This window comes from Podarcis cretensis (assembly GCF_951804945.1).
Source record: "Podarcis cretensis genome assembly, chromosome: 15".
Classification (NCBI taxonomy): domain Eukaryota; kingdom Metazoa; phylum Chordata; class Lepidosauria; order Squamata; family Lacertidae; genus Podarcis; species Podarcis cretensis.
Genome location: NC_137185.1, coordinates 11,472,445 through 11,489,539, shown reverse-complemented (window position 1 = coordinate 11,489,539; position 17,095 = coordinate 11,472,445). Strand labels below are relative to the sequence as shown.

The 17,095-nt window shown below is 44.5% G+C and overlaps 1 protein-coding gene across 1 annotated transcript in view; it reads right to left on the bottom strand.

The window, feature by feature from the left end:
* CASTOR2 (cytosolic arginine sensor for mTORC1 subunit 2) overlaps window positions 1-11,805 on the bottom strand; it is a 47,845-nt gene extending 36,040 nt beyond the window's left edge. Inside the window, exon 1 of the mRNA XM_079955833.1 lies at window positions 11,215-11,805. Coding sequence (XP_079811959.1) covers window positions 11,215-11,327 — 113 coding nt within the window. The 5' untranslated portion in view covers window positions 11,328-11,805. The remainder of the gene's footprint in view (window positions 1-11,214) is intronic.
* Between the last annotated feature and the right edge of the window lie 5,290 nt (window positions 11,806-17,095).

Sequence of the window (17,095 nt, the reverse complement as noted above, 5' to 3'; positions counted from 1 at the left end):
AGACTCACCCTGTACAGTGGTACCTTGGGTTAAGAACTTAATTCATTCCGGAGGTCCATTCTTAACCTGAAACTGTTCTTAACCTGAGGTACCACTTTAGCTAATGGGGCCTCCCGCTGCCACTGCACAATTTCTGTTCTCATCTTGAGGTAAAGTTCTTAACCTGAGGTACTATTTCTGGGTTAGCGGAGTCTGTAACCTGAAGCGTCTGTAACCCGAGGTACCACTGTAGTTTCTAAGTGCATCACCATTAATAGCAATAATAATAATAATAATAATAATAATAATAATAATAATACACTGCACTCCCACCTTTTGATGTCAATTTTTTTTTCTGGACTCCTTTTATATATTTAATTCATTTGTAACCGAATATCAAGAAAACACAAATTTTAATAATAATAATAATAATAATAATAATAATAATGTCAAAATGATCACAGATGATTTAGCTGAGGTTCCTGCTTTGCAGGGGTTGGACTAGATGACCCTGGGGGTGTCCCTTCCAACTCTATGGTTCCATGATTATGGCTGAGTTTCTTTACCCAGTTCCAGTCTCCTTCCACAGCCTGCTGGCAATCTGGGACTTTGGAAGCTCTTCAGTTATTACCTCTATGTGACCCCCCCCTCCCACCCCCCCAATCCTAGTATGTCTTGGCCCTTTGACTCTCTCTTAATGGCCCTGTTTTTCAAGGGGAAGCAAGAACAGGCTGTGCAAAATGGTGTTTGTGTCTCTCTCATTCTTAGCTCGAGAGTCCAGAGTAAACTTATTTGTGGCACAGCTTCTCGGGTCAATATGTGCAAAGTCTTGTGTAAAAGGAGTATTCGGCGCAGGTTAAGTGTGGGTTAGAGAGCAGAGGCAGGAAAGGTGGGAGGAGGTCATCGCAAAAGCTGGTCAAATATGTACTTTGCCTTATGCGCAGAAGAACCCCACAAAAAGGCATTTCAAGGCAGAAAGCCACAACCTTTGGCAGGAGACACACTTGAGCGTTGTCAGCAGTCCTGCTGGACACCTGAGGCAGTTTACTGCCACCCCCCATCCCCCAATCAGCCGCCTTGTTTTCCCATTTTAAATGTGATGTTGAAATCCTAGCATAGGTCGGAGATAAAAACCGACTCGATTTGTTATTTTTGACCTGCTTTCCTTTCAGGAGACGTACGGAGCAGCTTTCAATACTAAAAATGATAACATATTAAAGTGGAGATAGACCGTTGTCACAAAAAGAATCCCACACAGGCCATGAATTTAAAAGTCATGGTATCTCATGAAGAATCTTGGGAACTGCAGTGTGTTAAGGGTGCTAAGAGGGTTGGGTTTTGTTTTTTTAAGATTCATTCTCCTCACAGAGCTGCAATTTCCGGAGTGGTCAACTATCACTCCGCCTTCCAAAGGAACTCTGGGAACTGAAGTTCTGTGAGGGGAATACAGGGGTTTCCAAACAACTGTCAGCACCCTTAACAAACTACAATTCCCAGGATTCTTTGCTTCTGTTTAAAGTGGCATAATAGTGCTTTAAATGTACCGTGCAGATGGGCAACTCTATGTTTTTAAGCCCTGTTCCCCGCAAAGAGCTACAGTTTCCAAAGTGGTTTAAGCAATCAAGCCCAGGAAACTCTGGGAACTCTAGTTCTGTGAGGGGAATAGGCAACTCTTAACAACTCTCAGCATGCTTATTGTACCACAGAGCTCACGATTCCTTCAGGGAAATCATGACTGCTAGTGCTATAACAGTGCTTTAGATGTAAGGTATGGATGCGACCATGGGACGCGGTTGGTGCTGTGGGTTAAACCACAGAGCCTAGGACTTGCTGATCAGGTCGGCGGTTTGAATCCCTGCGACAGGGTGAGCTCCCGTTGCTCGGTCCCTGCTCCTGCCAACCTAGCAGTTCGAAAGCACGTCAAAGTGCAAGTAGATAAATAGGTACCGCTCTGGCGGGAAGGTAAACGGCATTTCCGTGCGCTGCTTTGGTTCGCCAGAAGCGGCTTAGTCATGCTGGCCACATGACCCGGAAGTTGTACGCTGGCTCCCTTGGCCAATAAAGCGAGATGGGCGCCGCAACCCCAGAGTCAGCCACGACTGGACCTAATGGTCAGGGGTCCCTTTACCTTTATGGATGTGACCAAAGGCAGTGACCAACCAGTGACTTCCCGTCTAAGCCACTTTTGAGGCTGGTGAAAGCTCCCTCTTGCTTGGCAAAGCCCAAGGGCTTGCTGCGTCAATGATTTTCTGATTGAGAAGCATGAATAAAACTTGAATGCAAAAGGGGCCAGTAAGCAACCCAGCCCAATGCTTTCTCGAGTATTTTGGCTGAAAGACCTGCACGTACTCTTAAAGCGGTAAGAGATGATAAGTTGAATGTCAAGGACGGGCTGGACGCAGAGGATTGGTGGGAGGAACCAGCTGGGGGACCCCCAAGGGAAGAAGTCTCAGAGCCTGGGGAGTGGTGGTGGGACAATGACGGGAGGGAGAAGTCTGGGAAGAGGAGGTGTTGGGAGATGGAGAGGTAACAGGGCTTAGTGAGCAGGGAGAGTCTGTGAAAGAGAGAGGTCCAGAATCAGAGGCAGAAGTGGAGGCTGGAGAAGAAGAGGGCAAGAAGCAGAGATGAGTCAGGCTGCTGAAGAAGCCAGGGAGTCTCCTCCTCCTGCTACCCTCTCCCATGGTCTCCCAGGACCAGAAGAGGTATGAAGATGGAGGAGCAAAGACAGGCAAGGCGAAGAAGTCTCAGATTTCAAGGGAAGGATCCAGGGGAGGAGGAGACTTAGGGAGCAGTGGGAAGGCAGGGACAAGTGTCTCATTGGGGCAAGTCCTACTGGGAAGAGTTGTTGTGCTCACTAGGCCTGAGCTGTTTCTTTGAATAAACAGTTAACTTCACAGACACATTGTGAGTTCTTGCTGACCTGCTCCCAACTCCCACCTTGACAGAAGACAATACTGAGCTAGATGGACCCAATGGTCTGACGCAGTGGAAGGCTGCTTCCGACAACCCGATGACTAACAGATTTGTTATGGCCGTTGTAATTTAAAGAAGCATTTCCGCCCCACCTCGTGGCTCACAAAGGGCCATCCGAGGATTCAGGCAGATTTCACTGCACGCAATAGTTCCTCCCGGAGAAGAGCAACAGTAGAAGCTAAAACATTAAGTGATATAAACTCCTTGGAATTTCAGATCTTGGTAGCTAATGAGTCACTTGTTTCGGAGAGATGCATTTGTGGCAGGCAAGTGCAATGAGGCTGTCAGAATATTATGACATTTCTGCACATCAGACAGACGCGTTGAGTGGCTAACATTTTACAACTACGTTTTCCTTGGGTCCAGAGGAAACCCATTGAACTTAATGAACATGACGAACGTAGGTCCATTAATTTCAACGGGTCTACTCTCGAGGCAACATCCACACTATTCATTTAAAACATTATGATACCGCTTTAAACAAGCACCCTGGGGACTTTTGCTTGTTACAGGGGCTGAGAATTATTAGGAGACCCTTGTTTCTCTCAGAGTCCTACAATTCAGCCAACCATCAATCCATCTTTTGAGAGTTGCAGTTCTGGGAAGGGAACACGGGTCTCCTAACACCTGTCAGCACCCTCAACAAACTACACCTCCCAGGATTCTTTGGAGGGAGCCCTGACCGTTTAAAGTGGAATAGTAGTGTTTTAAATTTATAGTGCAGATGGGCCATCGTCCCTATTTTCATCGGAGAAATTTGGAAGGGTAGGCAAACCCCGTGGGGGAAAGCTGAACCCCAAAGTAGGAGAGCTTCATTAATGGAGGCTGCACCCAGACACCACACGTTTAATTACATGGTGTGGATGTAACCAGATAAGTAAAAATGGGAGAGGAAAAGGCACAATAAAGGACAACAGGGAGAGGAAGAATACTGACCGGGGGTGTGTGTGTGTAGTGGTTTCAAAATGTAATCGCTGCAATATCTCCTCATCTGCCACCTCACTTTTTATTGTGCAAATTCTCTGAATTCCAAGCCAGGATAAACCAAAGTCGACAGCCTGGATTATACAGATTAAGGAAATGCACTTGCTGGGTTTTGCTTCTGCTAGTTGGGGGGGGGGGGGTGAGAAAGAACTCTCAGAATACTCAAGCCTTTGCTCCGCTGGAAGCTGTGTCTTCATGGTCTCCAGCATTTTCCCCACAGTGAAAGGGGCTAGCAAAAGACAGAAAGCTATTATAGAATTGTAGAGTTGGAAGAAGGGACCCCGAGGGTCATCTAGTCCAACCCCCAGCAATGCAGGAATTGCAACTAGAGCATCCTTCTGCTTATAAACCTCCAAGGAAGGAAGAGTCCAGCACTTCTTGTGGGAGTCTGTTCCACTGTCAAAACAGCTCTGACCCTCAGAAAATTCTTACTGATGTTTAGTCAAAAATCTCCTTTCTTGGAACTTAAAGCCACTGGTTCGAGTCCTACCCTCCAGATTAGGAGAAAACAAGCTTTCTCCATCTTCCATGTGACGGCCCTTCAGATATTTGAAGATGGCGATCCTATCTCCTCTTTTCCAGGCTAAACATACCCAGCTCGGCTCCTTCAACCATTCCTCATATGGCTTAGTTTCCAGACCCTTGATCATCTTGGTCGCCCTCCTCTGCACACGTTTCACCTTGTCAACATCCTTCTTAAAACTGTGATGCCCAGAAATGGACTCAGTACTCCAGGTGTGTTCTGACCAAGGAAGAAGAGAGTGGGATTATTACTTCCCTTGATCTAGATTCTAGACACTGTACTTCTGTTGATTCAGCCTAGGATAGCATTAACCAAGAATAGCACTAGCATTCATGGATTCCCACAAATAATCCTGAGAACTGCAGTTTGTTTAAGGTGGTGAGAGTTGTGAGTTGACCCCTCAAAGAGTTACAATTCCCAAAGTGGTTTAACAATCAATTCCCAGCCGCCCAGAGTGGCTGGGAAGGCCCAGCCAGATGGGCGGGATATAAATAATAAATTATTATTATTATTATTCCTCTTCCCAGGGAATCCTGAGAACTGGAGCTTTGTGAGGGGAATGGTGGTCTCCTAACAACACCCTTTACAAACTACAGTTCCCAGGACTCTTTTGGGGGTAAGCAGTATCATAGTGCTTTTAATTCATAGTGCAGAAGGTAATAAGTTGCAAAGGTGCTGTGGAATAGTGTAACTTGCCTGTAACTTTAAAAAATGCATTGGATTTATAGTTAAGACTTTTGCTATTCCCTACTGACTTACTTCGGGACACGTGTGGCGCTGTGGATAAAACCACAGAGCCTAGGACTTGCCGATCTGAAGGTCGGCGGTTCGAATCCCCGCGACAGGGTGAGCTCCCGTTGCTCGGCCCCTGCTCCTGCAGTTCGAAAGCACGTCAAAGTGCAAGTAGATAAATAGGTACCGCTCTGGCGGGAAGGTAAATGGTCTGATTCGCCAGAAGCGGCTTAGTCATGCTGGCCACATGACCCGGAAACTGTACGCCGGTTCCCTCGGCCAATAAAGTGAGATGAGCGCCGCAGCCCCAGAGTTGGCCACAACTTACGTCAACACAACTTCTCAACAAAGAATGGGGAGATTATGGCTTCGAGTGAGAAACATTTAAAAATGGAGACAGGGTTTAGGAAATATTTTTTTAAAAAATAAAATAAAAATTATCCTTTCTTTGGTTTGCCCTGAAGTGTGCCATAACAGTCACCACTTTCTCGGCTTCTGGAATGGCAAATGGGAAGGAGAGAAAGCAGCTGATTATAGCTTGGCGTGGGCAGGACTTACTGCTTGGGCGACATAGTTGACGATCTCCATTCTGCAAAAATGAATTTCCACATCTTAATCCTAAACCTACTTATTTGCAAGTATGCAGACTGAGCAGGATGAAGGTGGTGACCTATTTTTAGGGGAGGAGCTCTAGCAAGAGATCAGGATCTGGGGTTCAGGTTAACAGAGTGTTCCTAAGCATGTGCAAAGTCCCTCTCATTCAACAAGGATGCATTGTTACCTTACAGGAGCCGATTTGTGCTTCTGGTGTGTTTAAACTCAACAAATCTCACTGTAGGCAAAAAACGCCTGCTATAATAATAAATAATAATAATAATAATAATAATAATAATAATAATAATAATAATAATAGTTTATTACCCACCCTTTACCCTAAGGCAACAGGGCGGGTCACAACAATTTAAAATATAACATTAAATATAACATTAAAAACAGATTAAAACGAATTACAAGAATTGGGTGGCTCCTAAAAATACACATCTCAAGTGTCAAAGCGCAGGGCATGAGAAGGCCATTCACCCAGCAGTTTCCAGAAATTAACCCACATGATCTCAGTGTTTGATCGCACAAATAGGACACAGGTGTGCTCTGTTTGGATGTTACCATAGAAGGCAATTGTAGCGCAAGTGGTTGAGAGTCAGCATGGCATTGCCAAGGCTGGGCTATGGGCAGAGTCATAGAATTGTAGAGTTGGAAGGGACCACAAGGGCAGCATTTGAAATTAGCTGAGCGCAGGCCACGTTTTGAGAAGGGCAACTGGCCTTTTTTGCGAGGCAGTGGAGGTGTTTGGTTGCCAGGTTTGGCACATAACATCTCCATCTGGCTGGCGGGCGGGTATGGCTGTGATGCCGCTCCAGTCAGCTGGCCTGCGGGGCAGTGCAGCAGCAAGAGACACACGCATCTTTTGTTGCCACAGTGCCCTGTGGATCCCCTGGCTCACAAAGCACCAAAAGAGGCATACCTTCTGGTGCTGTGCAAGCCAGGTGATTTGCACACATGCATATCTTTTGCTGCTGCGCTGCCCCACAGACCATTTGCTTTGTAATTTGGGTTTTTTTAGAAAATGCAGCTAGACATATCGCTGTGATGGCCATATCCTAGCTTTAAGGTGCCACCTGGCTCCTAGATTTTATATCTCAGTTTCTAACCCTGCACAAGGGTCATCTACTCCAACCCCCCGCAATGCAGGCACGTTTGGCCCAATGTGGGGCTCGAACCCATGGCCCCAAGTTTAAGAGTCTTATGCTCTACCAACTGAGAAGCCCAAGGTGGGGCAGAATCAAGGAAGCAGGAACCGTGAGACAAGTCACTAGTCAGGACTGGAATCCACGTGATCAAGACAGAACAAAGAAGATCAAAGAACAACAAAGGATCCAGAAACACACTCAAGAACATCTTGATGCTCAAGCAGTGCTCAAGTGAAACAGGAAGTCCCCTTCTGCATTCCTTCCTCTCCAAGAGAATCCAATGGCCAGTCTGGGTGGGCGGAGTCAATCTAGGGCCAGAAGCCGCTGCCTGCAATTCAGTGGCTCGTCACATGGGGCAGACATACGCGGATCCTACAACTCTCTTCCATAATAGCACCCACACTGTCCAACAAGCGCAGGCCAACACCAGACATTCAAAGCACACTCAGTACACATTTGAAGGAAATGTTTTTCCCCCCAAAGTACCTGGGAGCTGCAGCTTGTTGAGGAATTACATCTTTGGGAGGGGAAACTGCAGTTCCCAGGATTCTTTGGGGATGCCTCAAATGTATGGTAAGGTAAAGGGACCCCTGACCATTAGGTCCAGTCCAGAGATAGCTTCCGGGTCATGTGGCCAGCATGACTAAGTTGCTTCTGGCGAACCAGAGCAGCACACGGAAACGCCGTTTACCTTCCCGCTGGAGCGGTACCTATTTATCTACTTGCACTTTGACGTGCTTTTGAACTGCTAGGTTGGCAGGAGCAGGGACCGAGCAACAGGAGCTCACCCCGTCGTGGGGATTCGAACCGCCGACCTTCTGATCGGCAAGTCCTAGGCTCTTGGTTTAACCCACAGTGCCACCCGCGTCCCTTAAGTATGGTATGACCCATTATTGTCTTACTCAGCCACAGTGTCTCACCGCAGGACTTGGACCATTTCTTAAGGCCAAACCACATGTGCACATGTTTATTCAACACACACCCTTGCCAATTCAGCAATAAATTGGGGATAGTATATTGGGGGGCGAGGAGGGGAGCAAATGGCAGCATCTGATACCAGGAGTGAATAGTCAGAGAAAAAGCACCTTAAAGTAGTCGGGAGTGTTGGTCAGACAAGGTAGGAATTAAGGGGCAAACTTTGCAGCCATCTTGGCTGTCAGTCCTGGAAGACCTGCTTCCTGCCTTGCAGGCCTTTATTTCCCCACCTGGCCTCGGAGGGTAGGACCCGGACTGACTCCAACTACAGAAGCTGAGGTTGCTGAACGGACTCTTGGGCTGAGGTGTTGTTTGCCAGTTGTTGTTTCGCTGCTGTTGTTGTTGTTGGGTTTTTTTGCATCTATATTTGTGATTTGTATGGAAACTGTCCAGTTAGGTTGTGTATTTTTTTTAAAAAAATGTTTTATTTATTGTTTGACTACTTTTACACTGCAGTTATGTCGTTTCTTTCATGCTGTAAGCTGCTTTGAGCATGGTTTGAACGGTGGAAAGGCGGCACACAAATAAAATTGTGCATGCATGTATCTATGTATGTATGCTCCTGCTTCCATACTTCTCTGTTGAAAGTTAACATGTGCCACAATCCAGAATTATATTCAAACCAGGGAGCATGCACTTCCAGGTGTGGGGAACCCTTCACCCTCCAGATGTTGCTGAACCGCATCTCCCATCAGGCCTAGCAAGGATGGCCAATGGCCAGGGGTGATGGGAGTTGTAGTTCAGAAGCATTTGGAGAGCCAAGGGTTCTGCTTGCCTGCCTTAACCCAAAAGGATTGTGGCAAGGATGAAAGAGTCTGGATTGAAGAAATGTAAGGGAATACCTCCCCTAAAACAAAACAACTCAAAAGATTGCTAGTCAGTCTAAATGAAGAGTGGAATTTGTCCCCCATTGTCAAAATATGAAACCATCAAGGATTAGCGCCTTCCAACAATCAGGGTTATCATGGTTTAAAAATTTCCTAGGAGCTTGCAAACGAGTTGTGAACTCTGTACTACTTATCCTTAATCAGTAATAATACTTAATATGTATGCTTCTTTAAAAACAAGAAAACAAAGGAGAGCATTCAAAAAGGATGAAACACACCCACCCGCCAACAAACTGAAATGGTACGTCCCAAAATACTACTGGCCAATTTATGCATCCAGCAGAATCCAAGTGGCAAAGCAGCAGCTCCTGGCTGTACCACATCAGACTGCAGGTGGGTTTGTTTTGTGTTTTCCATTTTGGAGGGGGAGGGAATCTCCCTGCACAGAGAGAAGTAGCATGTCAGGAAAAAGCTTTCAGCTTTGCCTTTTATGAAAAATGAAGGTATATATATATATATATATATATATATATGGAACAGGCAAGCTTCACTGGAAGTGGTGTAGCCCAGGAAGTGTTTAAACACTTGGTTTTGCTCACTGAACTTTCGGCAATAGGTCCAATGCTGTTGAGAGCATCACTGGCAGTGAGTGGTACATGACTCCAGCTGTGTAAGTAACAGGCCATTTTGTGGCAGGTGGTAACAATTCTTCACAAAGAGGCTGGTCATGGCATATGAATCCAACTCTTTTTTTTTTTTTAATGGAAGCTTTTCCAGGATTTCTGCAATGTGTTAATCACAGATACAGTAGAACTTTGTGCTCCGGTGTAAAGCCCACATTTTAGGACAAGAAGGAATTAAAGGTTATCGGTGACATCTGAAAAGCCTTTGGGATTCCTCCCAAAAGTGCCACAATTAACAATGCAACAAAAGAGAATCTGTCACCATCCATTGGGCGGGGGGGGGGGGGGGAGGGGGGAGGGAGAAAGAACGGAACTAAATGTTTAAAAATAATTGTGTTGCGTTTTAACTGCAAACAAGTTGAAATGTAAACAAGCTGTAAACAAGGTAAAGACAGATAAGGTTACACAGCAAACATTGTCAACTGCCAAGCCACAAATCAGGGGGACATTTCAAAGCAATGAAGTTTAAACTTGAGATAAGGGACAGTAATCAAATTAAATGGCAAACATGCCCATTCATTCAGCCACACTATTAAGGTGGGGTGGGCGGGGTGGGGGTAGAGAAACATGCCCTTCCCCTTCATTTTCAATCTGCAATTCAATTTTAAAACAAATACACACACACACACACGCACACACAATTTATTAGCAGTTTCCCCTGGGCCCCAGGAGTGCTTGGTTATTAAAACTGGTTTCTGAAGTGGATTCCAAGCAGCAATGCAAAAACACTCAATTCCAAACCAAGAGTGGAGTTTAGGAATTATTTCTCTTAACCCCCATCTCTGCTCTATCTGCAATAGAGGGGGGGGGCGGGGGGGCGGAGGCAGCACCCAACCCTCTATTTACAATATATTTGCAATTCAAATTGTGTCCATCCAAGAAGCACTGGTATTGAGTGTGTGTGGTGAGGAGGGGGGGCGGGTGACTATTCACTTTACTTCTCGGTAAACATAATAATACAGTCTTAAAAACAACAACAACAGCAACTCGATATATTCACAGATCGGGAACCTTTGACTTCATTTCTCCCCCGCCTTCATTTTCCAAAAAGACAGGAAGAAAGAAAAATATGAACAACATGATGTTGCAGGAAACCCACGAAAGTCGCCTCTTGCATACTTAGCAATAAACGTACCTTTTTGACTAAACGCTACATGGTCTTAACTGCTAGCACAATTCGGTGCACAGAAAATAAAAACACACATACGCACCAATACAGCCCTCCTCTGCCCCCTCCTCCCCTCTTCAGGGCTGCTCTTTGTTGTTCTGACCGAGTCCTTAGTTTTTCTTTTTGGGGGGTGGGGAAACCCCCCCCCCCCACTTAACCCTCGGTTTATTCACTTTTTATAAAACACACACCGCCGCCTAAACTTAGCAATGCACGCGAAGAAAACCCCTGCCGGCAGCTGTTTAAATCCATCAGCATCTTTTAAAGCAGATTTGGGGTTTTTTTTCCTTTTAAAAAAGACTATATGGGGGGAGGGGAAGAAGGGGGCGTGTTTGTGCAGAAACTCACAAAAAAATAAAACGAAAAGCTCTCGCTGGACCGTCGAAACCATTTAAGGATAGCAATAGGAAAAGAAGTGGGGGTGATCGCGGGGGGGGGGGTTGACCCATTAACCCTAACCCTCCCCACAACCTTGATTCCTGTATGGGAATTAGTCAAGCCCCTGCCGCCGCCCCCCCCCCCCCCTTTTACAGCAGCGCTTCGTCTCGTTGGCCTCTTGTTAAAGCTGGCAAGGCTGCTGAGCAACACCCCCCCCCCCGTGAAAAAGGGGGTCCCCCGTTACCTGGTCTTGGAGGAGAGAAAAGCTAGCTTGATCAGCCCGTAGGTAAACAACTGGATTCTCTCCTTGGCGACACTAGCTACTTTTAGTCGGTGCTCTAAAATGTGCAATTCCATCTTTTCCTCTTTTTCATTTGTAGTTCATCAGTTTTGGGAGCCTCTTGTTTGTTGCCTGGGAGGTTTCGGGGGGTGGGGAGGAGCAGGAGGAGGAGGAGGGGGGGTGTCTTCCTCTTTGTCCGAAAGGGGTATTTTCCCACCCTCTTCCTTTTACGTCTCCAACGCAGGCAGAGAGTGGAGGAGGAGGAGGAGGAAAATAATGACTTTGAAAAAGGGATGGAAGAAGAAGAAGAAGATATTATTTGTCATGGAATTAACAAGGCGGTGGGTTGCAGGGGTGGGAGGGAGAGGGAAGATTTTTGCTAACTAAAGAAGAAGTGGCGCTGATGGAGGGAGAGAAAAGAAAGAAGCAAAGCCAACAAAAAAAAAAGAAAAGAAAGAAAGAAAAAAAGAGGAGGGGAGAAAAGAACAGCTGAAGCTGGAAGGAGAGGGGAGAGCTTCAGAGCGCAGAAAAAGCGGCTGCTGTTTCAATGTAACAAACAACTTGCCAGTCAAACGGGCCCGCAAGTGAGCATGCGCAGGAGCGCGGAGCATTCTGGGAGGTGTAGTCCAGAGGGCGGAGCACGGATCAGGAGTAGGGGGTTTTGCCTTGTTTATTTTTTAAGGACTCCCCCCCACCCCAGGTGCTTCCAAAATAAAAGAGTCCTTGGCGAGGCGTCCGGGTGCCTTGCAAACAGAGACTATTCTTTCAGCTGATCTTATTGCCTTTTATGGGTACGAAGCTTTTCAAATGATACCACGATTTAGAATGGAATGTTGTTGTTGTTGTTTAGTCGTTTAGTTGTGTCCGACTCTTCGTGACCCCATGGACCAGAGCACGCCAGGCACTCCTGTCTTCCACTGCCTCCCGCAGTTTGGTCAAACTCATGCTGGTAGCTTCGAGAACACTATCCAACCATCTCCTCTGTCGTCCCCTTCTCCTTGTGCCTTCCATCTTCCCCAACATCGGGGTCTTTTCCAGGGAGTCTTCTCTTCTCATGAGGTGGCCAAAGTATTGGATCTGTCCTTCAGGATCTGTCCTTCCAGTGAGCACTCAGGGCTGATTTCCTTAAGAATGGAGAGGTTGGATCTTCTTGTAGTCCATGGGACTCTCAAGAGTCTCCTCCAACACCATAATTCAAAAGCATCAATTCTTTGGCGATCAGCCTTCTTTATGGTCCAGCTCTCACTTCCATACATCACTACTGGGAAAACCATAGCTTTAACTATACAGACCTTTGTTGGCAAGGTGATGTCTCTGCTTTTTAAGATGCTGTCTAGGTTTGTCATTGCTTTTCTCCCAAGAAGCAGGCGTCTTTTAATTTCATGACTGCTGTCACCATCTGCAGTGATCATGGAGCCCAAGAAAGTAAAATCTTTCACTGCCTCCATTTCTTCCCCTTCTATTTGCTAGGAGGTGATGGGCCCAGTGGCCATGATCCTCGTTTTTTTTGATGTTGAGCTTCAGACCATATCTTGCCAGAGTGGTGCATGCTCTAGTTATCTCCCACTTGGACTACTGCAATGCGCTCTACGTGGGGCTACCTTTGAAGGTGACTCGGAAACTACAACTAATCCAGAATGCGGCAGCTAGACTGGTGACTGGGGGCGGCCGCTGAGACCACATAACACTGGTCCTAAAGGGTCTTCACTGGCTCCCAGTAAGTTTCCGGGTACAATTCAAAGTGTTGGTGCTGACCTTTAAAGCCCTAAACAGCCTCAGCCCAGTTTACCCGAAGGAACATCTCCACCCCCATCGTTCTGCCTGGACGCTGAGGTCCAGCTCCGAGGGCCTTCTGGCGGTTCCCTCATTGCGAGAAGCAAAGCTACAGGGAACCAGGCAGAGGGCCTTCTCGGTAGTGGCGCCTGCCCTGTGGAACGCCCTCCCATCAGATGTCAAAGCGATAAATAACTACCTGACATTCAGAAGACATCTTAAGGCAGCCCTGTTCAGGGAAGTTTTTAATCTGTGATATTTTAGTGTATTTTTGGTTTTTATGGAAGCCGCCCAGAGTGGCTGGGGAAACCCAGCCTGATGGGCGGGGTACAAATAATAAATTATTATTATTATTATTATTATTATTATTTGCACTCTCCTCTTTCACCCTCATTAAAAGGTTCTTTTATTCCTCCTCACTTTCTGCCATCAGGGTTATGTCATCTGCATATCTGAGGTTGTTGATATTTCTTCCGGCAATCTTAATTCCGGCTAGGGATTCATCCAGCCCAGCCTTTCGCATGATGAATTCTGCATATAAGTTAAATAAGCAGGGAGACAATATAGAATGGAATACGATCTGCAAAACACATTTTTATGAAGTGCTGGCCGTGGAGGAGAGAGGCAGGTGGGGCTTGTCCACCTAGGAAGGTAGCCTGTCTTCTTGGAGAAGGAAAACTCTGATCCTAACTGACCCTCCTCTGCCTTGCAGCTCTATTCATTGGTGAGAAAGGCTTCCGGAGCAAACCCTGAGGAGCAATCGGATGCCTTGCGGGACATCTTCAGAAGAAAAGGCTAAGGAGTAGACCCTACACAAATCCAGAGTGGAGTCTGTTAAATTGTGGATGAAGATATCAGACGACACAGCGATTCTTCAGACAGCTCTTGTTTATTCACAGGCCAGAACAGAACTAAGCTGAAGGGTTCAGCCAACCTGCTTATATAGATCTCAACTACAAAGCAACAGTAACAACTTTCTGTAACTATCCAATCACTGAACGTCACTTTCAATTCCTTATTTGCATATGCAGACCTGAGTGAGTACTATCTACAGTATCCCCCCTGCTGGCCCAGGGTGAGAACTTCGGTACATAACAGAGTCCCTAAGATGGTTGGATGGTGCCTTGTGTGCCTCCTTCCGGCAACTCCTGCAGCCAAGCTGGTGCCAAATGTATTGCTCTGCTTTCCTTTGAACCACATCAGCAAGGCTGAGAGAAGGGTCTTGTCATCTGGGCAGGCCAGGACCTCCATACACACTGCCCAAGTTTGCATTCTGGAGAAGTCACTTTGGTGCTTCTAACGCGCCAAAAACAATGTGGGAGGCAGCGGTTACGAGCTACCAGTCTTTGCAGCCACAGCTGCCGCTGTGATTCCCTAGTGCAGAGCTTTCTAAACTGTGTGTCCTGATACGTTAGTGTGTCGACTGCAGTGTGTGGGTGTGTTGCACAAATGCTTGCCGTGCTCATCCCGGGGCAGGAAAGGGGTTAGTTTAACCTCTGGTTTGTTAGTAAAACTGAATTACTGTCACAAAATGATGCATGTCTAAAAAAGCATGTCAGCAACATGAAAAATTGGGAAAGCTCCGCTAGCGATTTGACCTTCGGCGGTGCACTCCATTCTCTTTCAAAACAGATGAGTGCCATAATAGAAGGGGCATTTTTTCATATGTGGTGGGATTGTAAAATTATAAAGAAATAGTGGGGAATGATCTATAATGAAATGAAGAAGTTGTTTAAAATAACCTTTGTCCTTAAGAAACCAGAGGCCTTTCTCTTGGGCATGGTCGGCCATTGGGTGCCAAAGAAAGATAGAACATTTTTTATGTATGCAACAACAGCAGCAAGAATACTCATCACAAAATATTGGAAGACACAAGATTTACCCACTCTGGAAGAATGGCAGATGCAAGTAATAGACTATATGGAGATGGCAGAAATGACTGGCAGAATCCGAGACCTGGGAGAAGAGTCGGTGGAAGAGGATTGGAAGAAGTTTAAAGACTACCTGCAGAAACATTGCAAAATTTATGAATGTTAAAGTGATGTTGGATTCAAAGAGAATATGGCATCAGTGATCTAGTTAAAAGGAGTATGTAAAAATTTTTAAAAAGAAAAGGGGGGAAAGATCAGAGTAATATTATGTCAAATTTAAACAAAATGGCATAAAGGTTTAAGTTATTAAGAATAGTTAAAATTTGATAATGAAAAGAGAAGGAAAATTGGAGACATAATAGGTTGAAATACATAATTATAAACGAGGTCTGAAAGAGGGTTAGAATTTGCTGAACTTGATTGTGTAAAGGGGAACACAAAAAAGGGAGATGTGAGGAAGTCAAGAAAGAAGGTTACATAGATAATAAGTTTAAAAAAATGGATTCTTTTTTTGTTTATGATTATGTTTTTGTCTCTTTCTGTTTCTTTGTGATGTACTTTTTCTTTTTGTTACATCTTTTTTCTCTTTGTATGTCTGTTTTATTATATAAAATCTTAATAAATATCTTAAAAAAAACAAAACACCTTTGTCACCCAGAAGCTTTCCTACCAGGTATTACAGGAGTGGACTTACCAAAATCACAAAAGAATTTGTTTATATATACAGCTATGGCTGCACGGACTTTATTAGCACAACACTGGAAGGAAGAAGGTGTCCCAGCTAAAGAAGATTGGCAAGTTAAATTAATGGAATATGCTGAAATGGCAAAATTGACAACGAGGAAGAGACGACAACAAATTTAAGGAAGAATGGAAGAGGTTCAGGACCAAAGGGGGAGTCTGAATTAGGAGAAGAAGAGGATCAGAATGGAGAAAGCTCGCAAGAAGAGGAAGAGGAAGAAGAAGAGGTAGATAGATTGTAAAATAAAAATTAAATTTATTTAATTGGAAGAAGAATGGCGTTGAAATTATGGAATTGGAACATTAATGGGATGAATGATAAGAAGAAACGAAATAGAATTGAACAATTTCTAAAAAAGAAAAATTTAGATGTTATTTGTTTACAAGAAACTCATGTGGCAAAACGACATAGAAAAATTCTGATTAACAAAAGATTAGGGAATGAATTCATATCTTCGGATAAAGAGAAAAAAAGAGGTGTTGTCTTATATATCAAAAATAAAATTGAATCCCACCAACTATTCAAAGATGAAGAAGGAAGAATCATAGCTGTCCAAATCAATTGGCAAGGCGAGAAATTAATAATTGTCGGGATCTACGCACCAAATGGAAATAAGACTGATTTTTACAGATCATTGGAAGAAAAACTTTTTGAATATATGGATCAAAAAAATTTAATAATGGGAGACATGAACGGTGTGGTATCATTGGAAATGGATAGACTAAGAGAGGTAAAGAACAAAGAAGGAAAACTGCCAAAGACATTCTTTATGATGGTGAAGAATTGCAACTTGATTGATATTTGGAGACTTAGACATCCTTTGGAGAAGCAATTCACCCATTATTCAGAACCGAATCAGTCAATGTCAAGAATAGATCAAATATGGGTTTCGAACAAATTGACACCAAGAATCCATCAAATTGAAATACAAGCTAGAGTGATCTCAGATCATAATCCTATAGAATTGGAGTTAAAAGGTTTTGAAGAGAGATCATTTAGGTGGCGACTGAACGACAATCTGTGGGATGATCAGAAGATGGTTGAAAAAGCACAAAAGAAACTAACTGAATATTTTATGGATAATGTGGACAAAGGTACAAAAATGAGTATTGTTTGGGACGCAAGCAAAGCAGTAATGAGAGGTTATCTGATTCAACAGAATGCACTGAAGAAAAATAACAAGGAAAAAAGGATAAAAGAAATTTTAAGACAAATTACGGATTGTGAACAAAAACTGATTAAAAAACCAAACAATCTGAAAATAAAGCAGGAAATAAAGACTTTACAAACCCAATTCGCGATGATAATAAATAAAGAAGTCGAGTGGAACATCAAAAGGTTAAGACAGAAAAATTTTGAATCAGCAAATAAATCAGGAAAATGGCTTGCGTGGCAACTTAAAAAAAGAAAGGAGCAGAATACAATTAACAAAATTAAGATAAATGGAGAAGAAACAGTC